At 42.1% G+C, this 23,479-nt stretch overlaps 1 protein-coding gene across 1 annotated transcript in view; it reads left to right on the top strand.

The window, feature by feature from the left end:
- Positions 1-23,479, top strand: part of ERGIC1 (endoplasmic reticulum-golgi intermediate compartment 1) — a 58,487-nt gene that overhangs the window by 26,191 nt on the left and 8,817 nt on the right. Inside the window, exons 3-9 of the mRNA XM_030458898.1 lie at positions 1,792-1,864; positions 11,188-11,282; positions 11,942-12,066; positions 14,545-14,649; positions 18,652-18,712; positions 19,898-19,998; positions 22,665-22,787. Of these exons, the coding sequence (XP_030314758.1) occupies positions 1,792-1,864; positions 11,188-11,282; positions 11,942-12,066; positions 14,545-14,649; positions 18,652-18,712; positions 19,898-19,998; positions 22,665-22,787 (683 nt within the window). The remainder of the gene's footprint in view (positions 1-1,791; positions 1,865-11,187; positions 11,283-11,941; positions 12,067-14,544; positions 14,650-18,651; positions 18,713-19,897; positions 19,999-22,664; positions 22,788-23,479) is intronic.

A 23,479-nucleotide genomic window follows, 5' to 3' on the forward strand; every position in this document is an offset into this window, starting at 1 on the left:
TTTCCTGCGTGCTGCCAAAGATCAGACACCTTGTGTCTCTGCTGTTCGATGATTAACTGTAGGAAACACTGCATCAACTCGTCTTGTGCCCACGTTGCTTTTTTTGTGCTCTTACATAGGTGTTTATGTTCTCATAAGAATTTGCTGCTGTGCTTTGAGTAGATCTTTCTCCTCACTCATGCTGCATGATGCACTGTGCTAGTGGCTGTTCTGGGTTACAGCAGGGTTGTTCTTCTGTGTCTTGACAGCCAAGACTTGAAAGAAACTGTGTGACCATCTGAGATTTCGTGTTAGAAATTAATATCCCTTTTTGCTTCCCATTTTCCTACTGGTCTTTGACTATGTTTTTCCCTTTTTTCTCTTTCTTCATCCTAGCTAATGGATTTTTTGGCATCTCTTGTATCATCCCTTGCACTTTTCAGAGGGTCAGTAAATTAATCCACTCTTGAAGGGACTCTGGTGAGGAAGAGGAGGCAACGTGTTTCTCTTTCCTCAGAACCATAAACTGACTAATCTGAAGAATGAGACACAAGGTGTTAGGTCACTTGAGGGTCATCTTGGCATTTGGCTTGAATACCTTCTGTTTCCTTCCCTTGCCCCTCATACTCTCTACCAAGAGCGTTTGAACAGGCACAGTTGTATGATAAAATTGCTCCCCAGCCAGTTGTTGCTTGAGCTTCCCCAAGGAGAAGGTACTAAGGCTGGGGAATAAAATTGAGGAACAGGGTTTTTCTGACCTGTTTCTCAATCCTAATTAGTGGTTATGGTGAAGTGGTCATTTCCAAAGAGTGCTTGGTCATTGTAACCTCTGCTGGGATTGAGGGGTGAGCTGGATGGTATTCCTGGTGTCACAGCCCTGGCACAGCATGGTGTTTCCTGGTTTACTCTTTTGTATGGTGATTCATGGTGAACTTGGGTATTTTATTTAACAAATACACATTGCAGCCCTATCTTCTTGAGTCAGTATATCCTTGTCTTCTACAATCACTCCTATTCAATAGGATTTACAGCTGTCCTTCCTTCCAGGCCTTCCTGTGTGGGTCACTGAGTCTCTCACTGCTGTGTGAATGTCACTGTACAATGTTTTGAATTGTTTCCTGATGAAGAGTAACCAGTAATGTGCCAGTTACTTTGGGTTCCCTCCTTTTAACTCTAGATTGGCATTCTTAGAATAGACATGGCACTTGTTCAGTTACTTTGCAACTCCTTCACTGAGAATTTTCCTCTCTTAATAGTCTGTATTGAAAAAGCAATTGGAGAAATTGGAGATGAAGAAGGATTGGCTAAACTAGCAGAGTATCAGCATTTCTCTGCTGTACCAACTCAGTCTAGTGGATAGTGCAGGCTGTGAGATGACTTCCACCATATAGCCTTAGAACCTGTCAAATAACAAAAATCTATCCTAATCCACAAAACACTGTGTAGCTGACTGTATGTTTTTGGAGCAATGAGATGCTGATTCTTTTTTCCTCTCTGGAGATTTGAGTAAGTTACATTTGGTGCTCCAAAGAAGTTGCATTTGTCAAGCAGCTTTGTCAAGAAGAAGGGAGAGCTGGCAAACCAACACTGTGTGCTGGAGATAGAGAAATGGAAATCATGGTGGACAAGGTGGACCAAGAATTAAGACAGCCAGCAGGATGTTGGGTATTGCCAGGCCATTGAAGTCACTGTTCTGATGGCCCCATCTGTGTCATTGTCTCTACGACGTGTTAGTTCTCAAGTGTGTCTGGGTGACATGTCCTTGGGGGCAATAAAAGAATCTAACCTTTTCCTCTCCTTGCTCTTTTGCAGTCTCTGTCTGCTGCTGTCTCTTCATACTGTTTCTCTTCCTGTCTGAGCTCACTGGATTCATAGCCACTGAAATGTAAGTAAAAATCATCTTTTCCTTTGTTTGAATGTACGTGCATAAATTATATTTACAGCTTCACTGTTATCTTGGAAAAATGTGCCCTGTAATTTCACTAGGTCAGTGAACACTCATTTTATTCATAGGGAAATCACAACCTGTCAGTCTTCACTGGTTGTTTTTGGAGATACTTTTTGGAAAAATGAATTGCATAAAATACAGATTACTAGTAGTTTAATGTTAATAATATAATTTATTTTTTTTAGTGTCTGAGGTGTATTTCTGAGATATGCAGGCAACTTTACTTCCATGTAAGCTTTCTTTTTGCCTGCTGAGCTATACTTGAAAACTGACAGGTTGACAGGTTTTTGCCTGAAGGTGAGTTGTCCCAGGTAGCCTCTTTGGCACTTTGCTGTGAGCAAAATGGAAGTAATTTCTGCTTTTAAAAATTGCTCATAGAACAAGTACTTTAGTTAATCAGATTTTTTCCTCTTGTTCTTATGCTCCTGCTGTCTCGAAGTAAACTTTTCACAGTAACTATAACACAAATACCTTTGTTTTGTGTTCTAGGAAACATTCTCCATCACCCTGCTGATGTGGCAGTCAGCTTGCTAGACTGTGATGCACAGTTCCTGGATAGTTAGGAAGGGTGGAACTTTTGTCAGACTTACATGATGGTCCAGATAGCAACAGATGTCATTGCTGAGCAAAAAACTCTGAAATGCATTGTGTTGATATGTTGTATTTAGATTTGCCATGCTTTGTGTGGCTTTTGATAACAGTGGGGCTTTTTCATTGTTTTTGTGCAGCTCTGACTGGGGTCAAGAATGTAATTTCAGGAATAATTTTAGCCTTGAGTAATGTTTAACCTTAGAAGAGTAGTGTAATCTATCTGTAGCTAGATTTTTTTATGCCCATTGCATATTTACTTCAGAGATGATATCTTGGGCTTCTTACTCACTGGTTCTTTGGATTCAGTTCTGTGCACATGTAAAATACTTTGCTTGTAAAATAGTTAGGGTCACCGTATCAACCAGCTTTTTTCAGGAGCAGAGTCTTCTTAGTCTAAAAATATAGGGAAAAGTTAGATAAATTGCTTCCAGTAAACAGTACTTTTTCTTGCTCTCCTCTTAGATCTCATTCTCTCTTTTTAGTTAATGGTTTTCCTGAGGAATCAGTAATATTTACCTAATTTTGATCCAATTTTGATCCATGTGCCTTTATGCAGTGATAGTTTCCTGACTAGAGATTTCTTTCTGAACAGCAAAATTGAATGATTCTCTGAGGCCTCGTCATGCTTTTCTCTTAACAAGATGATACATTTTCCACAAAGAGGAAGTACCTGCTATAAATTCCCACATGTTAACTGACAAATTTCTCATTAAAACCTCCAAGAGGTGGTAAACTGCCTTTGCCAGCAGGAACTGCATGGAGAGGAGGTGTTTGTAAGCAATAAAGCAGTAAAATTTTAGAGAGGATGTCATGAAAGAGACTGAGAAAAATGAATGCAGGAAACTGATTTGTCATGTACCATCCAACACAATAGCTTGCAGAATATGAAAACCTCCTTTGATGAGTTGTAGGTCATCAAAATCTCTCTTGCTGGGAACAGATCACCCACAGCATCTGTGAATAAGCTTTCCCTATAACAACGGAAACATTTCAGAAAGTCACATAACAAAGTTTTTCCAAGTTCAGCAACTTCTAAAGTAGAATTAAACTTCTCTTTTTCCATTTCTTACTCATTGCTTTCTCTTTTGGGAAACCTGGTAACTTGAAGGTGTTCAAAGACAGTGCTCACCTCTTGTGCTTCCCTTTCAAGCTTGCTTTGCTGGCAGTGTTGTGAAGCAGTGTGGTCTCAGCATTCAGAATAAGGGTGCAGAAGTGTGGAGCTCTGTGTATTCTGGAACAAACAATGTGAAAACTTGGTGCTACCATTAGAACTGGGTAGCAGCAAATAACAGGGGAGGTACTATCTCATCAAGGTATTTTAAACCTTGTTTGCCTGTGAATCAAATATTTTTGAAGATGTTGAAGATTCCTTACGTACAAACTGTTCAACTCTCATCAGCTTTTTTTGCAAGCTTCAGGTTTCTTTTTTATTAAGAGTCTCCTACAACAGATACCTCTCCCACCTGGAAGTTTACTGCTGCCAGTCAGGATCTGAATGATTACCTGAAGAGTGCTCCTACATGGGGTGAGCTTTCTTGCTGTGAGACTGCATCAGTCTTTCTCCTTTTGTGTAATACTTCCTGTAAAGCAGTCATGGGCTTCACAAAAGCCAGACTGCATGGGGATAGCTGCACATTTCTGATGGCAAGGTGAAATTGAGAGCACTTGGCCTGGTGCCTTACATCAGAGACATACCAGGTTCACAGCTGTGGACTCATGCTTACCTCATAGCCCTATTAGGCCAAGTAATTGTGAATTGTGTGTGTGTTGACAGCCTGCTTCAGGGCAAGTCAGGAGCAATCTCAGCAGCAGTGGTACCCACAGGATTAACTGTCTTAACTCTCACCAGCAGGAGGTTTCTTTGGTATTTGCATCTAAGTGAGAGGTTGGTGTGATTTGTTGAACTCTTACTGTAACATGAGAAAATAAGGGCTGCTCCACACTATGCAAACCTGTGCTGCCTTCTCACCATTGGACTTGCTTCTACATTCATATGACTGTAGCAACTTAAATTCCTGGTATTACTAGAAATCTCAGTTTGGTCACTCTTGCCCAACTTCAAAGCTGTTTTATCCTTGACCAGCCCATTGCCTTAGCATTTACAGTCTCAGCTGCTAAAGGCTTGTCTGGGTGGCAGAAAGCCAAGAAATTACATCCTCATCTTGAGGATAACAGTCATAACACTAAAACCAGAGAGATTACCTATGTAGGGAAGAGAGTGTGCATCACAGGAGCTGTGTCATAACTCATGTGGGCATTTCTAATGAGCTCTAAGATTGCATCCGTGCTCAGAGAAGCTGACTTCAGTCAGGATACAGTGCACTACAGTGGACGTGCAGGAAGTTTGTGTGGCACAGGTAATGCACTGTAAATGCACATCCTATTGTGCTGCTGAGAAGCTTCCTGTGTAGACTAAGGAGGGTAGGAAACTCCTAGTTTCTCACCTTCTAGATTTATTGTGTGACCCTAACAGATTATCTGAGCAGCCATGAAGGAAGCCAAAGGTTGGTTTTTAGGTGGGGCTACATCCTTTTCAGGAAAATCACAGTGAAGGACTGGTGAAGGAAAAGTCCTTTCTTTCTTTGTTCAGCCACAACATCTCAGTTAAGGAGAGGTGAGTCTAACTCTGGAAATCAAGGATCTTCTTGACTATACTTTTTCTTTACTTTTTTTTCCTGTTCCAAATAAAAATGACTGAAGACTTAATCCAAACCAAGAACCTAGATTTCTTTTCCTAGATTTTCATTCCCATAAAAGACAGATAAAGAAAAGTAGGTCTTTGCTCCACATTTGAACCTCTGTAAAACTAACAGTATCAAACATGGTTGTCCTATTGAGCAAATGACTCAAATGGTTGAAGAAATGAAACTGAAGTGTTAAATGCATCTGGTATTTCCTGGGTAAAATCAGTACTAGGTTTAAAGCTGAGAGCAGACTGAGGATTAGAAATTGTTTGGCATACCTTTAGCAGTCTTCCTCATTCATCCTCCTGTTATGTTGCAAATCAAGAACGTAGAAGTCACCTATCTCTTTTCTAATTAACTCAGATCAGTGCTAGAAGTTAATAGTTGGCAAGATTATAATCTTGCTGTTTTATCACTGTAATTAGGTCATGAATTATGTTTGTAGGATCAATGAGAGTTTTTCAAGTATTCCATCATTAAGAAGGAAAGATGTAATTATCTAATCTAGTCTGCCTTGTATTGGCAACCAGGGGATAGGTAGGAGGGCATGAATGTGATACTTTTGGTATGAATGTAGCTGCTCAACAATAATTCATCTGCCACAGCACACTGTAGAAAGCAAGAGATTGTTCCTGGCAGTCTTTTTTTTTCTTCTTTTTTTTAATTTCTCCTTTTTCTTATTATTTAGTCTTCTTGTTCCTCCTCGTTCCTCCTCTTTCCTCCTCTTTCCTCTTTTTTCTTTTCCTTTCTCTTTCCTTTTCTCCTTTAGTTTTTCTTTCCTTTTCTTTCCTTTTTCTGAAATCATAAATCTTAAAGCATAAATCATGAGCTATGTCCAAGTTATTTGTTCATTTAAGATGATTGCATCACTCACTGGGGACACTTGCTTGCTTTAATCATTATGAAAAATACATTGGCCTATCTCTGAATATCACACAGCCCAGCTTCTGTGCCAGGGCCACATCACATGCATCACAACTTGACTGTTCATGCTGTCAGCTCAAATGTGGGAGGAAGCAAAATGCGAGGAGGTTCCAAGACCAATGTTTCTTGTTCACACTGGATTCATTTGCATGCCCAAGACATCTGCAGTGAAGCAGAATTGTTTTCATACCTACCTTCAGAGGTTTTTCTCTCCCTTAGCTCTCCAAGGTATGTGGAATGTGTGCTGTGGCTCTTGGCCCATGAAAATTTCTCCTAACAACCTTTGGGCCAAGCTGCACCTGCTGGAAGCAGCAGAGTGCACTCCTGGTGCAACAGGAGTTCTTCTGCTGGAAATTGTAACCTTGGAGCATAAGCTGAGTGCACCAGGAGCACAGTGCTACAACTCACACATTCTGACACTAAGCTGGAGATGCAACTCCACCAGTTCATCCAGTTGAGGCAGCTGAAACCAGACCAGCACAGAGAATACAGCCTTGTAGTCAGAGAGGAATGGGAGCTATAATCCTGCTCTTGCCATGGACTGAGCTTGGTCCGGACACTTTCCTGTAGAAGAATGTAATAACTTAGCTGCCTACCTCTCAGGGGTGCTAAGAAGCTTAATTAATGTTTGTGTAGTAAGTTGGAGGTTACCTAATAAAAGGTGTTCTTTACCTGTGTTGTTATGCTGTTATGTACCTGTGTGGGTTAGCAGGAAGCGGAAGGTCGTGTCATGTTGTCATTTGCAATTTGACTTGAATCTACACTGACACCTCTTGAATCCTTCTTCTTCCTGCCTTCTGGAGAACTGTAATTCCTTCCTTTCTAGGACAGTGTGTTTCCTGTGCTCCACAGCTGAACCAAGACCAATTCTGGGATGTAGACCTTTGCAGTGATTGAGATTGATGGCATTAAAGGAAGACTACAAATGGTAGAGCAAGAGACGTATCCACAATTTATTATACAGCAGAGAATGTACTGACCTGCTTGTTATTTTTTTGCACAAATTCAGCAGAAGATGCAGCTGTGTTGGGCCATCTCTGTTCTAGCACAAATGAAAAAACCATAGTGCAGGAATCTCAGCTTTGCATGGTTGTGTTTCTGGAAGGTGGTTGATTAGACCTGAAATTGCAAGTGGACCCAAAAGAGCTCACCTGAGAAAGTTTTTTGAGAAGCTTTTGGCTACTTCAAGAAAGAATAGGTATTTGCTGTTTAGCCCTAGAGTCCTGGAGACCAGAGGGTGCCTCCTGGGAGTTGGAGGACAAGGTAAAATGCAGCTAGCTGGAGTAAGTAGTTGTATTTTCTGTATGGCAGGTGATTGTGGAGGAGGGTGCCTACCTATTTGCTATGAAAGAGGGAAAAAAACAGGCTAAAGCTTGAAGCAGAGACTAGGATAAGGAGGACAGAAGACAAATATCTGTTTACAGAGCACCTAGGCAGTGTGTGAAGCTCTGAAGGGTCTATGCAGCATGTCTGCTCTTGTGTTCAAAGGGCTGCAGGCTCTTCAGCTGTTGAAGTGCTAAAGTGTCTAACGCTGGAGGCCAGGGTTGCTGGGTGGAATAAGTTACTGGGGAAGTTTTGTTTCTGGGGAAACAAAGCTGTTGTGTCATAAATTTGAATTCTAAAGCATGGGGAGCAGGTCTGGCTTTCTTTGGATAAAATCTGAAATACTGAGCCTTCTTGCTGCTGTTTCCCACTTTAATTCTCTCTTGCATGCCATTTGCATGATCTGCAATCTTAGCCAAAGACTTCTGCCAACTTTTTTTGTGTAATACTGCAAGTTTGTAAGCAAATGGAATAAGCAACTGAGAAGCCCAGCAGCACCACTCAGGAATGTGGGATATTTTAAAGTGGCTCTTTCTAGAAGTGAAGCAGATTCTTTCTGTGTGGATCACAGCTCCTGTTATGTGGAGGAACTTTTCTCCCTTTCCCTGAATCAGTGGTGGGAGGCCCTGAAGGGGCAGAGGTCTCATGAGTTGCCCTCATTGTACTTCCATAGCTCTGTAACTCACCCCTGCCACTTTATTTTAATAGTACTGCCAGTAAACTAGCAAATCCTGTTTGCTAAGGGTCTTTGGAGAAGGCACAAGCCATCTTTGGAATTGCAATATGACCTTATATGCTGTCACTCTGTGTTTATGGTGTTTACAGCTTGTTTATGGTGTCCTTCTACCTGGTGACCATCCCCGATTCAATGTTCAGCACTGTTACTCCTGGGACACTTTTATGTTCCAGGAGGGACAACTGTAAATTAGAGCCAACTTAATTTCTTCCACTGGAGACATTATCCCTTCAGGGAGAGTGGCTTGAGGTGGTAAACAGTACTTTTCCCAACATCTCAGGATTGTCAGATTAAATAATAGGAAAGCTGTGGGCAGTTTGTCTTCCTGGTCCTGGGAAGGAAGGTGGAAAGGCAGATGTTGAGTGCCAGTTCTCTGCCATCTCCATCCAGTATTAGGCAGTACATAGGAAGATCCTGGAAGAAGTCTTGACCCTGCAAGTTTGCTTTACCTGTGAGGTTTCCAGAAAGTGTTTGGGGAGTGAAATTTCCAGGTTTTTCAAAATGATGGCATTTCTTCTGAGGTGTGTGCCTCAGCAAGTGTAATCTGAAGTGTGTTGTCATGTGCTTGGTTCCCCATAGAGGCAACCTAAGTAACAGAGCAGGTCAGCACAAAGGGTGCACTTTTGATGCCCTAATGAGAAACCTTGCTGAGCTTGTTAGCATGGACCTTCTGCTAGAGCTGATGCTGCCAGGAGGAGGCAGTGGCCAGAACTGGGAGGTAGAAGCAGGGTTCAGCAGGCAGGGTGCTCCATGGTGAAAGGCTGTGTTGTAGGTCCAAGGGAGAGGAGGGAAGGATAGACTGTCACGAGCTGTCAAATGTCTCAGAAGTGATAGACATGGTTATGAAATGGGGAATGTGAGTCAGAGAAGGGCAGGGGGCTACTAGGTAAAGGGGAGGAGGAGGAAATGGCTGTGAGCCTTGCCCAGGGACAGGTTGGGATCCACTGGTCCAGTGACCGGAGTACCTGACAGGAAACCAGTTTCCTTTATCTGCAACTAGTGGGCTGTGTGACGTGGACAAACTGGCCTACTTCTTTTTGCCTTAGTGATCCAGCCTGCAGCCAAGTGACCTCACTGCTTGCCTTCCTATGTAAGAGCTTCTGTAGGGCCCCTGTGTGCAGGTTATCCTGTGACCTACACCAGCTTCTCTCTTCCTTGTCAGTATCTTTGGTTAACAGACCACTCCATACCACATGTTTTCTGACAGGTTCAGTACTGGAAATAAGCAAATACAAATACTGACCTTCCTAGAGCTTTCCTCTGAAGAGCTGGGATGTTCAGCTGTGCTGCTGACATGGTTCTCTACCAGCCCTGGTGCAAATTGCTCCTTTTTGCCAGTACCATCAAGTTGCCTGTGGTGCTGGCTGGGTATGGCCCACATCTCAGATGGTGAGAGCTGGGAAGAAGCCAGGTCCTGTTATGAAACAGGCTGGTTGGCAACTGGGATCATGATGGGAGGACTTGAGAAGTACAGAAAGGTGCATTGCTCTGGGGGATTAATGCCTGTCCTGGCTGGAGCTGCTCCTCTCAACCCTATTTGGACATATGACTTAATCCTGATTGCTACCCAATCTGCCAGTAATAAACATGTAGAAGATTTAATGCATTCCACACAAGAGAAGAGGGCTCAGCCAAGAAGCTTCTAACTAGGTCACCGATGAGCAATCTTTCCCCTCCCTCTGTGTCATTTTTATTAATCACTTGAAAAATACATTGAGTAATGATTGCAAGCAACTTGTCAAGCCAATTAAAAACAGAGAAAGGTAGGGCTGTGAAGCTGAAGACAAATGCTGTGCTGGTTTTAAATGAGTGTCTGTAAACCCCACTGACCTGTGAGTAATTACCTCCAAAAAAATTGGCAGCTGTGTGTTTCTCAGTGAGAAGGTTTGTTTCTTCTGAGTCTACAGGGCAAACAGTTCCTTATGGTCCAGAGATATATCACCAGAGAAAAATCACTGTGAATCTGTCTTGTAGATGCCTTTAGTCTTCTTTGTTAGTGTACAGACTCTTCAGCAAGACTTGTCAAACGATTTCACACACAAATCAAATTTATAAAGAGGAAAGGTAGTTTATTCTATGTAGCTTGACCATATGTTCCTGTAGCTTTAGAATCTGTCCAGATGGAAGATAAATTGTCAAATCTTCTTATTAGATGAGTCTGAACAGTGTTGGGCTTTGAGGGAGAAAGAGCTGGTAGGTAATCACTCCATCTTCTCAGTACAGTTCAGGGTGGTGTGTTTCTCTGGAGTGGATTCATTTGGCTAATTCATCTGTGGATGTGTTGAATTTTTTTTGTTTGTTTATATTTCATGTGTCAGATGAATTTTGTGTGCCAACAATAAATATTTATACCCTTGTATTACTTTTACTCTGTATTTTGTCTTTGGGAAACATGTGCCAGCACTGTGGGAGCAATGAAACATTACTCTTTAGGAGACAGTTGCCTAGTGTGTTAGATCCTGCTGTCCAGGATGTGTCTTCCCATCTGTTCCTGGCTCAAATCCTCTTCTCAATTGCAGTCGTTGCTTTTGGTTACTGTTCATAGATTGAAATGAGACATTAAGGGGGGAGATACAAGTATGTCATGCTGCCTTCTCTTGCTCCTGCTCTGTCAGCTGGGTGGCAATAACAAATGGCAATTAGTTACACAAATAAGCCTTTCTGTGGGGTAGTTGAGAGCAGCCTTTCTCTAAAACTATTTATGAAACAAATCTCATGCTTCCCTCTTTCTGAAAATGAGTAACAGCCTAGGTTTTGTGGAGGGCTAGCACACTAGCCTGCCAGCACTGAGCATCAGGTTCTTGCTTTGTATCACCTCTGGAAACTCAGGTTAGAAAAGGATGCAGGGAGCATAAATGAGAGCAGGAGTTTTGTTTTCTGCTGGTGCAAGGGGCTTCTTTAAAGCTTTTAAATCTCCTTTTTTCCCTTTCCATAAAAGTTGGGTTTTTTCCTGTGGAAAGTAGCTATGTGTCTGAAACCCACCTGTGTTTTCTGTCCTCCAGAGTTAATGAGCTCTATGTGGATGACCCAGACAAAGACAGTGGAGGTAAAATAGAAGTGAATCTGAACATCAGTTTACCAAACCTGCATTGTGAATGTGAGTACCCCTTTTGACTTACCAGTTTGCCTTTGTATTCTAAGTAATTCTTGAAATGGGCCCAAACTGGTACAGTGGCCCTTCTTCTGCAGTAGGGTGAATGGAGATAAAGTAGCTGCAGCCTTTGCCAATACCCCGTTGCCTTCTGTTCCAGTCCAGGACATCTGTTTTCTTGGACCTTGTGCTCACTCTGCAGTCTGTGTTAGTGGCTGACCTCCCTTGCTGGCTTCTTTCTAAATCTTGGTTCTCTTTTGAATACCAACCTTTTTGTCTCTGGGATGAAGAAACCTCCTCCCAAGTTTCATTTGTAACTCTGAATGCACCAGACAGTTTTTGGCTTTTCACAGATCACCTGCCTTGTCCACCTGAGGTTTTTCTATTGGTGTAATTGACATTGCAGTGAAGGGTGAGAGTATGAGAGGTATATTTGTGTCAAAGAAGCAGTTTGAAAAGAAGTTTGGTTAAAAAGCTCTTTCTGAAGAGCTAGCATAACGATTGATACTTGACAAATAACTTTCCTAGCACATTTTGTCAGATGTCAGGAAGAATAGTTGTGGATTTTTTCCCATTAAAAGGAGTGTATGCTTTTCTTATGCAACCTTCCTGTTTGTTTTTTTTAATTTCGATTTTTTTTCTCTCTTCCCCTCCCACCCATGCAGTAGTTGGACTAGACATCCAAGATGAAATGGGAAGGCACGAAGTGGGTCATATTGACAACTCAATGAAGATACCTCTCCATAATGGAGATGGCTGCAGGTTTGAGGGCCATTTCAGCATCAACAAGGTAAGTAGGAATGACAGTGGGTGAGTGTATGCTACTAAGATCTGTTTGTAAATACACTTAGTGTCAGTGTCTCTCCTGTAGAGTGTACATCCATTACCTTAACCATACTTACATTCATATGGTAAGGTTAAGACTGCAGAGCAATGTGGGTAGAGGTTGCTGCATAGTTAGACCCACAGAGAATGTGTTAAATCAGGCTTTTTCTTCATTTTCAAAACAGGTAATTGAGATAGCATTGCTTGAGAGCAGCGAGCAGCTGAGCAGTGTGCCCCAGCCTCATGTTTTAGGGGATGTATGAACTCCCTACAAATACCCAATGGCTTCTGTGCTTATTGGTCATGACTTCTGCACATCCAAAATATGACTCACTCTGCAGAGGTCTTTGGCAATGTCTTTATCCAAGTGCTCTTTTGTTCCGAGAGCCGCAGAATGACAGGAATGTTCCTTACTAGAGAGTGCCAGCATAACACAAGCAGCTCATGAGATGTTTGGAATACATGCACGAGGCCTCTGCACATGCTTTGTTGGGATGCTCTCCTCCTGTCTCAAAGAATGAAAATCCAGGCCTGGAGGAGGCTCCTGGCTGGGATGGGCGTGTTCAGAATTGAATAATCTTGCTATGTAATGCTGGAGATGACTAGCTGGGGTGGGAGAGGCAGTGGTGGGGCCCACTGATGTCCTAAGAAGGGCACACCCTTTATTCACTCCTCCTCATGTACCACAGGCTACAAAATCCTACTTCCTTCTTTTCCTCCCAGGTCATGTTAAATCGCATCTAAAAATAACAGGCAGAACCTCTTACTGATTCTGTGGAGAGGAAAGGATTAGGGACTTTAAAAGAGGACATTTCTTTCCTCTAAGCCACCAAGAATACTGGCAGCTGATAGTCCATAATACTGGGAAAGGGCATCTTGAAAGGTAGTCCTTTTTCTGCCAATTCCTGAAGCACAGAGCTGAAATACTTGGGGTTTTGTCGGCTAGATGTGGTGTGTCCTGCTCACCAAAGGAACTCAAAAGGGAGCTGCCCTATGTGGCAGTGAGAAGCTCCCTTCACTGCTTTATCTATGAAAGGCCACTAGTTGTGTTTTGTACAGTAGTTGGGGTTGCTGTCAGAGGTAAGGGACCTGACCCAGGACTTCTGGCTCTGGAGACATGAACCTCTTGTGTATGAGCTTGAGGCCTTCAGTCCCTTGGCAGAAGTTGCACAGATTTCTGTATGAGCTGGTGTCTGGAGGGGGACACAGCCAGGCTTTGAAATTGGGCCAGGGGTTGCACTTGGGTGTTACTCTCAAACCTGAAGAGGGAGGACAAGGTAGCAGTGAGATGATTGTGTGTACTTCTTAGTGCAGAGTTCGCTACCCTGCTTACTGCGTGTGTGTATGACACAGCTTGTGTCCACACCTCAAAGTGTTCCCAGGAGTGCACTGCTGGTCCTTAAGTAATTTAAATTACCTTTCCTGAAAGCACATGGAACCAGCATGTGGCCTCCCATGGCCCTGCTGGTAAGGTCTCTGCAGGGAGCACAATGGGCACCAGTTGTATAACTGTCCTCCCACTCTTGTCCTACACTGTGTCAGATTGCTCCTCAGTGTTGCCAAAGAGTTTGCAAATCAAGACTGCTTAATTTCCCATTTTTTCTTGCTAGGAAATAATTCTTGCACCCTCTATGACAGTGATTGAGCTTGATCTGTGGAAATGTTTCACAGAGTAAGTAGGGGTAGTGACCTGAGTAAAGTGTGCATGCTAGAGTAATCCCATTAAAATGACACCAGTGCTCTTTTTTTGTCTTGGAACTGAGTCCTTTGGTGAAATCTGTGTTTTTCAGAACTTCCTGTTTCCCTCCATTTAAAATATTAAAATCAGAAAATCCTGTATTTGGAAGGTCTGTTGCCATGGCTGGAAGCTGAAGATGTAGCTTAGTTTGTATAGGAAACCCCACATCATTTGGTGGCATTTCTCTTTTTATATAAAACTCATTCTTACTCACAATCTTCTCAAAAGTAAGGTTGCTCATGGCCACTACTACAAATGAAATATATCCACAGAGTTGTTCTGCAGCAGTGGGTCCATTTATAAATGCAAGATGTGGGAGTAAAACATTAAGCAACTGTTTGTTGCCTGTCAGACATGAATCTTGTTTTAATGGAGATGAAAGACATAGCCTTAAGTGTTAGGAATCCCTAAAGTTGGGAGTGATCCACTTATCACCTCCTAGTCAGCAGCAGTAGCAACGTGAGGGTGCCAGACTCTTGGGCTGTGGGATCTCCACAAACAATCTCCACTCTGTATGCAGTAGGGTGGTGATGGTGAAGTCAGGAAGGGATTTCAGAACCTTTCTCTGACATGCCAGACATCACCCTCTACTAAGTAGATACAGCCTGCCAGGCTCACTGGATTTCTGCTTTGTATCACAGAGCCTAGCAATGCCTTGAAGGGTAAAATGTGAAATCCTGTTTTCCTTGTCTTGATTTATTTCAGGTCCCTGGTAACTTTCATGTATCAACACACAGTGCCACTGCGCAGCCTCAGAACCCTGACATGACTCATGTCATCCACAAGCTCTCATTTGGGGACAAGTTACAGGTGAGTCTCTTCCCTGAAAATTCCCTGGCTCTAGGGGAAGGAATGCAATGAGAGTGACTTTAATATTAAACCTTTTGGTTTTATGGAAGGGCTATGTGCAGTGCTTGGGGGGGCATAAGAAAGAATGGCTGGGTAAGCAAGCTCAAATTTTGCATTCATGAGGTGTACATGCAGTCCAGAAGAGATCACAGACTGCTTATATGCCACCACTTCAGGAAGGAGCAGTGTTTAGTCATATGGTAACTTTGCTGTTTTCATCTGAAACTGAAAGTGCTTTTGGAAAACTATGTGTCTGTCTGCCTGTAGGGAGCAGAAATCATGGCTTTGCAAAATCCTATGCAGAATTTTTTCCAGGATTAATACAGCAAAAGTATCTTGACTGCTTTTGCAGAGGAGCAGTGAATATAGTAAGGGAAGATGTGTGCTCACTACTGCTTTTACTATGGCACCAGTCAAATTCTTTTCAATTCATTTCGCTTTACTTGTAGAGCAGACACCTATTAGTCAAATTTATTCTGTGAAATACAAGTTAGACTTAAAGCTACCAGTTCCCTGCTGGGAAGAAGTTGGACGTGTGCACTTGCCCTGTGGATAGAGTTTCACCAGGTGTTGCAAGTTATGTAATAATTCCTGATTTCTCAATACAGACAGATTACAGCACTTCTCTAACCTACTTCCAAGGAGCTAGCAGCATAGGTGGGAGTTATATATGTGCACACCCAGTTTGCAACTCACCCTAAACATTGCTTACCCATAGTCTCTCTGTAATCTTCTTTCCTCAGTGCAGACGTCTCATTAGTCTGCTGCTTGTACACCCACTTCCAAAACTCTTTTTCATGCTAACAAGTCTAAGCGTTGCTTTGTAGTCTTCTGACTCTGCTCCCGGCTTCTTTTAGGAAATATCTTGTGTGGGAACGCTGGAATATTAGCATACAAATAAGCTTTGCTTAATGTCTGCAAAGCACACTGAGATTATGAAATGCATTAGGTAAGTGCTAATGGGGAGCTCTGCAGTTTGCGTGGGAAATCAGAGCTCTAAGGTAGCACTCTCATTGTTTTATCATGGAGTCTTTGAGTAATGGAGCTGAAGTGTGAATCAGCATGAATGAGATGAGAAGTCTGGACACTTGGGGGCAAAGGAGCAAGCATCTTCAGTTCTGGTGGTGAGAAACCTGTCTAGCAAACATGTAGTTGGCTCTGGAATTGGACAAGTTCTGATGAGTACTCTCAAAGCTCAAAATAGCTACTCATCATCTCCCTACACAAGAATGGAGCATGTAGGTGCTGCTGCTGCTGTAGGTAAACATGAGTTCAACAGCACAAATTAAAGAAGGATATGTTCACTGAACAGGTGCTACCAGGACTCAGCAGGCAGAGTAGAGAGTCAGCAAGTATGAAAAGCTTTCAGTCTATGTAGATAGACCTATTTTATATTTTGTGTTGTCTCCACCTGCTTTGATGTAATATATGCTCATGTCTTGAAGGGGATGAGAAGCTTCTCATTTGCTTGTGTCATGTGCTGGGAGTTCTTTTTAAATTGTTAGCAGCTTGGTCAGAATGGTCCACTAAGGTACATGCCATGTTCTCCAGAAAAAAAAAAATGTGTGTTTGAAGTAGAGATTTAAATCTCATCTGGTGTTGAATGAGCATCAATTCTTTAGCAGTAGTTCATGCACAATAGTGGCAGTCTTCTTCTATATTTTTCTCTCAGATAGATGAGAGCAAAACTCAAACCAATAAGTTTCTTGCTTGTCAGGTAACCTAGTGAAGAGAGAGATGTGGAAAGTAGGAGATTATCTGGTTTTAGTCAGAGAATTCTCTTGAGTGCTAGATCATGTTGTTGAATAATCCTAATTTTAACCTTTGTGGGAGGTCTTGCCTTTCCTTGATAGTGGCAAGGTTGGAAGTAATTTTAGCCTGCTCTTAGACTCTGGCTAAGTTAGATGTCCAGTTATATGTCTTTGTTTTGTGTGCATTTGTAGGGGTTAGAGCCTAGGGTGTTCAAGGCCCTGGCAAGCATCTTCTTCAGGTCCATGTTGCAGGAGAACAAAGTGTTGGCATTGTTAATCTATTCAGTAGCCTCCTGTGCCACTACTCCAAGCACTCGATTTGGCCTTAATAATGCTGCACAGTCCTGAAAATGTCTGGCTGAACAGGCTTGCTGAAGTTTTCTGTTGCAAAGCAATTTGGTTACTGTGGCCAAAAGCTTACTGTGTGTTGAAGTCCTTCCAGGTGCTTAACAAGGTCCAAACAAGTGTGTTCCCCCAAGGAATACACCTGTGCCCTTTGTAGAGCAGAGATTAATTAGCAGCCTATGGACAGCAAGTATTGTAATGGGAGTCCAGAGCATTCCATGAGGAAAATGATGGTAAAACAACAGACTGGGAGTTAAAAATGCCATCATGTTGCAAAGACAAGAGATGCACCAAAAGACAAGATGCACCAAAGAACCTGGTGGCACAGAAAGAGACAGTTGTGAAATGGCTGATGGCTTTTCCTGTGTGGAAGCCCTGTAACTCACAGCTTTGCAAACTTGCTGTGTGGAAAGGTGCAGAGCAGACAACTTTATATATATAAATGGAAGTTTGGGTGATGAGAAGCCAAGAACAAGAACTAAGTCCAAATATGCATCTACCTCACAGGATACATACAGCTGTTTGCTGAGCAACCACTCAAATACTGTTAGAGTGTTTGAAGTGGGCCTTAAATTCTCTGGCCCAGATACGCTGTAAGAGACTTCTCAGCTGTATTAAGAATTGGAAATTAATACTGCAGCCCAGTCCAGTGGGTATTTTTTCTCCATGTACTTTTTACAATGAGTAAAGAATACATACAGTATGTGTGTGTAGTTCAGAAATGGTTGTTGTTGTTGTGTAAAATAACTTGAAATGCCAGCAGACAGGCCCTTGTAGAGGGTTCAGCTGTTGGTTTTGCTCTGTGCTTGTTGCCAACACCTTGCCAGTTGAACTTGCTGATGATTTTTCTCTCTAGAATTTCCTTTCTCAGGAGAGAAACAGGTTCAGTTGCTGCTTCCTCCAAACCATCATCCACTCCATAGCATTCAGAATAAGGAAGCAGCCAGGATGAGATCCACACTCCATCAGTTGTTGAGAGGGTCAGGGAAGGAGATTGCATTGCCCTGATAGCGAGGTGAAACTCTGTCACACCCATGGCCAAATACTTCTTTCAGACTCTTCTTCCCTGTTGTTTGGCTTAAGGTCAGGAATTTCTAGGTTGTGGAGTTATTTGTCCTTTCTATGCAGCTTACTGTACATTATATCCATGATGCAATCTCTAACCTAAAGCTCTTGGCTGTGGGGTTTTCCCTGTCTACTGAGTTTGCAAATTGGTTATTCCTTTGGTGGACATGAGACTCCAGATGACAGTATGTGGAAGGCATAGAATGGAAATCCTGTTATTCTGGGCAAACAAATACTTGTGTATTTGTTTGGAATACACAATATTTCCTGCAGCTGGAAGGTGGATGGATGGTGGTGTTGGCTTGTGTCTTTCCCATCTCTAAGGGCACAGTGTTCGTGGTATGAAAGCTGGGATAGTAAGTAAGAGCTGTACAAGCCCAACTGCTCTGACATGAGCTACTTTTGTAGGAGAACTCTGGAGTTTTAACCTGGATTTGACTCCCATTTAATTGCCTTCCAGCCTGATTAATTTCACAGTTAACTGTGCAAAGCTCTTATGAAATATCTCTCAAATTTCACAACTGGCCTTTTTCCAACTGCAATTCCTTTAGCTTTGGAGGGGGTTTGGAGTTTCATATTGTAAGACATTGCAAAATCAACTTTTTTACTTGGAATCAACCCCTGTGGTGATGGTCACTGAAAGATTTTTCAAGTCGTATTTTGCTGGGGTAAGACTTTGTTTTGGGAAAGGTTGAATCAGACTGACTTCCTTGTTGCAGGATGGGACAGGGAAGACAGGGAAGCAAAGATCAAGAGAACCAAGTCAGAGCATAATTTCCTCATATGATTTTTTGCTTTTCAGGTCCATAACGTTCATGGAGCATTCAATGCCTTGGAGGGAGCAGACAAACTCAGCTCAAATCGTATGTATTCTTGGTGATTACAGGGCTTAGCCATTCTGTGCAGGAGGGAAAACAAGGCCATTCATGCAACACTGGTGTATCCAGAAGTCTTTAATTTGCCTCTTTAACCAAAATGATCCAGACATTTCTGACTGATGTTTCCATTTTCTCTAGTACCACAAGGAAGGCTTAGCCCAAAAGGTCCTTTGCAACCCTTCTGCAACCTGGACATTATCTCCTGCTCTATTATGAGCAACTCAGAATTGCTGCATTTTATTCCTGTCTTATCCCTATAGCTTCCCTTTGCTGCTATCACCACCACCAGAGCTTTTCTTTTTCTTGTGTTGCAAGTTAGCTCTTACCTTAAATTCTACCCTGTGACCAGAAGGACAGATGTTGTTCATTACCCTTCTTTATGACCAGCAACACAAAAAAGAACTTTCCAGTGCATGCTGCAGTTCAGCAGTTTTCTTCCTTCAAGTGTTGAGGTTCCTGCAGGATATTGATCTTGTCCACTTCTTGGAACAGAATTTCTACGGCTGTTTCTGAAGCTAGACAAATGTGATTTGGTTGGGTTTTTTGTTTGTTTGTGTTTTGTTTTGTTTTCCTTCAGGAGCCAAATGTCATTTACATTTGGCAGAAGGATCCTGCCGAGAAATAATTTACAATTCTGCTTCAGAACTCTTTCAGCAGACACATAAAAAAATAGCACAAGCTATTTAAATAACAAGGTAAAAAAAAACCAACAAAAAACAGCTCTAGGAGAAGAGAAATAAAGAAAGATGAATGCACAAGAAACAGGACTATGCAGGTTGTGATGCCTCAGCTTATTCTGTCAGAAGCTCAGTGATCTGCAGCTCTGACCTTAGCTAGTCCTTTATTTAACCAGGACAGGGTTTTGTGGCACTGATAGGATTTAGGAACTTTCAAGTGACCCAAACTCACTTCCATGGGTTGTGGTACTATGGAAGCCTTAAAATGACATGCAGATTCTGATGTCATCCAACTACCTTACTAACTTCTGTACAAAGGACATAAATATAGAATGTGAAATTTGTCACAGAAGCTGAGGTAAGGAGAGACCTTCCGTGTGACTTACTTTTTTTTTTAGCTGTGCATTTATTTAGTACATTTACTTTGAGATGTTGTACAGGCTGTGATTCCTTTCTCTGAATGCTAACATGTACTTTCCTTTCCTGACCACAGCTCTTGCATCTCATGACTACATACTGAAGATAGTCCCCACGGTGTACGAAGACATCAGTGGCAAGCAGCGGTACTCATACCAATACACTGTAGCAAATAAGGTAAAGAAGCAGGTAGTTCCCAGAAAAGCTCCTGATTGCAGCCCAGTGGATGCAATCTTCAGTTCCTCCTCCCTCCTGCTCTTCTGCTCTGCAGCCTTGTATGTTTGTAGGTGAGCAGTAGCCTCTGCTGGGAGAAGAAGGAACTGAAGCCTTGCATACTGGGGTTTCTTGTTGCTCCTGGTGCTGACGTTTTCCAGGGTTGGGATTGTGAGGGCATGTCAGAGCAGGTGGTGGTGTTGTTTGAGTTGTAGAGAAAGGTATTGTTACACCTGACTTCCAGATATCTCAGTTTAAAATTATCTAGATTTCTATAAATTGTGTGGAAGGTTTTCACAGGCTGCAGGAGCTCTTGTAATTTATGTCAAGATCCATCTGGATGGAAACTGCAGTCCAACTGAACAAACAGAACAGAACTTGGATGTGGGTTTATTGATAAAACTGTCTAAATTCTGATGGATGTATCAGACAAATGTGACAGATGTGTCAGAGCTTTTTTACAAATATGGATTTCAGATATTAAGCCACTCAAACAGCAGCAGCAAATACGTACTGGTCCCAACTTTATTATAGTGGATAATTATAGTTGTTGGAACTTTATAGTTCTTAAATTACTTTACATTATATGTGAATAAATTTGTATTTTAGTAATACAGTGTATTGAACTTTAAAAAAAAAAAAAAAAAAGGCAAAAAGCCTCTTTCTATTTCAACTTACTTAGCAGTCAGGTGATAAATGAAAGTCCAGAACCTGTTTATGATACCTAATTCCTACTAGTTTGCCATAACAGAGAATCAAGCACACACTCATGGACTAGTGCTCTGATTAACGTTCCTGTCTATAGGGACTTTTGGGCCTGCTCATACCGTGTGTCCCAGTCATTTGAATGTCTCCCTCTATTGAGATTGCAATGTATTTGTTCTGCTTATTGTCACAACTGTTCTGATAAGATGCAAGTTCTAAAAGTAATTTGGAAAACAGACAGCAGGAGCTTTTGGCAGTTCTTCGAGCATGGCTGCAAACTGAGGTGTTCAGCCAAGACTGACTCATTAGCACAGGATTGCTTGTGGGGAAAAGGGGAGTGGAAGGAAAAAATGAGGTCAGTTCTATCAAAATTGAAGTGCAGAGGAACGGAGCTGTCTCTGCGTTTTCTTCTCATTAAACCCAAAAATGCTCTTATTGGTGCTTTAGTCCTTGACTCACCATCCTGATTGATGGGAAACAAAAATAAGAAGCCTTTGGAATAGCCTGGCACAAATTAACTGGTATCCATAGGAGAGTGTGGGTTGTCTGTCTCTTTTCTCCTTTTACCACCTAGACCCTCTGTATCCACACTTTCCTAGACAGCTCCTCTCCCAAGATATGCTGCAACTTCTGCAATAAGACCCCTCAAACATTATGACTAGGGAATTCAGCCACAGTCTGCTTGTCATCCATGGAAAAAAGATAAATTGACAGAAATTTGGGATTTATATGGAATTAATGAAGAAGATGGATGCTGTTTCACTGTGTGCCTCTAAACTTACAGAGTAAAATTATAATTCTCATGCTCATGGGTGTCCTACTGCTTGTGCTTTCTTCATTTTTCTGAAGTATTTAAGGTTGTCTTTGCCCCTGTGTGAAGAATTAAAACAGATAAGGTCATCTGAGGTGGCTGGCATGTCACAGGGCAGGAGAGGAAGAGCAGCTGGGTAAAGAGACAGTGTCTGCAATGCCAGTGCTGATGGCTCTCATGGGAATGCTGAGCCCCCAGTCAGCTTTTCTTTTATTTTTCGTCAGTCTGTCAAGATAAATGTCCTGATCCTAGAAAAGTGATATGTATTAGTACTATGAGCACAGACAAAATATTAGCTCAGAAAGATGTGGCTTAAGACACTGAGTTGATGTTAGTTCTGCATTGACATTGTGCAGCACGTCTTGTTGAGGTGTTGTCCTGTGGCTGATTGATTGCACTGTACCTGCTATTTAAGAAGTGGATTAAGAGAGATTATCACTAGCAAACTGAAGATGTTCCTTCTGAATTAAGTTGGAGTATTTTTTCAACCTTTGCCAGTATTTTTCTCTGTCCAGTTTAATTTTGGCTTTCAGCATGGTTTTTAAGCTTGGTTTAAATGTTTTCTGTGTGATCCATACTGAGTGGACAAAGCGTTCACATTGTTGGTCCCAGTATGACAGGGCCTTGCAGGCAGGAGCTGCTGCTTGCTGTTCTGAGTGCACGGGCAAGGAGGGATTTTCATGCTCTTGCAAGCTAAATTCCATTTTTCTCGAGAAGTATCCTCGTATATGAGTTACATACTGACAGGACAAAAACTTCACCCGCAACCACTTAGAGACTGCTTGTATTTAAATAGAGCAACTCTAAGCTAGAAAAATCAATTAAAGCCTCTCTGTTCACTTCTTTAACTTTGAATGAAGGTGAGAGTAAGCACCATCACTCCCTGTTCCCAGCTCTATCATTATCAGCCTGTAAATAACTTGAATTTATTTTCCTTTCTGGTAGGAATGTGAGGTGGGCAGTCATACAGGAATTAGCTGTTTTCTTCTTTCAGTCTGATCAGTAGTACAAAAGAGTGGTGTAAGTGCCAGCTACACAGAAGCAGTTTATTGCAGACATTCTATCTGGAATGAAGTTACATTTTCTTCTGTTTCCCTCCCACTTTCTTCCCTAGGAGTACGTAGCCTACAGTCACACCGGCCGCATCATCCCAGCCATTTGGTTTCGTTACGATTTGAGCCCCATCACAGTGAAATACACAGAGAGAAGGCAGCCTTTGTACAGGTTTATCACATCGGTGAGTTACTGTAGACCTCTCATTTGCTGTTCTCCTGCCTGCCTTTTATTTCTCTTCTGAGCCTTTCTTGTCCAGCAGAATTGAGTTTCTGCTTCAGAGCATTGTGACATGATTGAAGTAATAAAGCAGTGCATCACCACACTGCTGAGGTGTAGGTGAGGTAACTGGAAAGCCCTGTGCTCTGACAATTTGATTTAATAGCTAGGCACAAGAAGAAAGAAAATTGCCCTGTTCCAGAAGTGCCAAACTCTGTCTAGACTGGATGGACACTATTGCAGCATGTCAGAAACTTGGCAGTAAGCTAATGTGGTATGCAGCAAAGCATGCTGCAGATACCATCTCTAACTGAGATCTAACTTGCAGAGAATGCAGGGCAATTGTTTTATCCTGTGTTGCTGCTTGGCTTAATATGCCAAGTTCCTGGCATTTACTCTGGGGTGGAAGTGGAAAAGAGCTGCATTATTAAGTTCTGGAAGTGTTTTCCTGAGGAGTTATGTTTTGATCTATCCAGGTGACATCCTGCAGTACTGATCTCACCATCTGTAACAAAGCTGTACTGTCCAAACTGCTAGTTAGGCAAGGAGCTATTTAAAGATCTTCCAGAACTTAAAAAAAAAATGTCCTCAGGGAGTTAAGGTTTTAAACTGCAGTCTACTGTGCCAGGGAGGAACAATCTCCCTGTGAAGTAGCTG

This window comes from Calypte anna, chromosome 13 (assembly GCF_003957555.1).
Source record: "Calypte anna isolate BGI_N300 chromosome 13, bCalAnn1_v1.p, whole genome shotgun sequence".
Classification (NCBI taxonomy): Eukaryota; Metazoa; Chordata; class Aves; order Apodiformes; family Trochilidae; genus Calypte; species Calypte anna.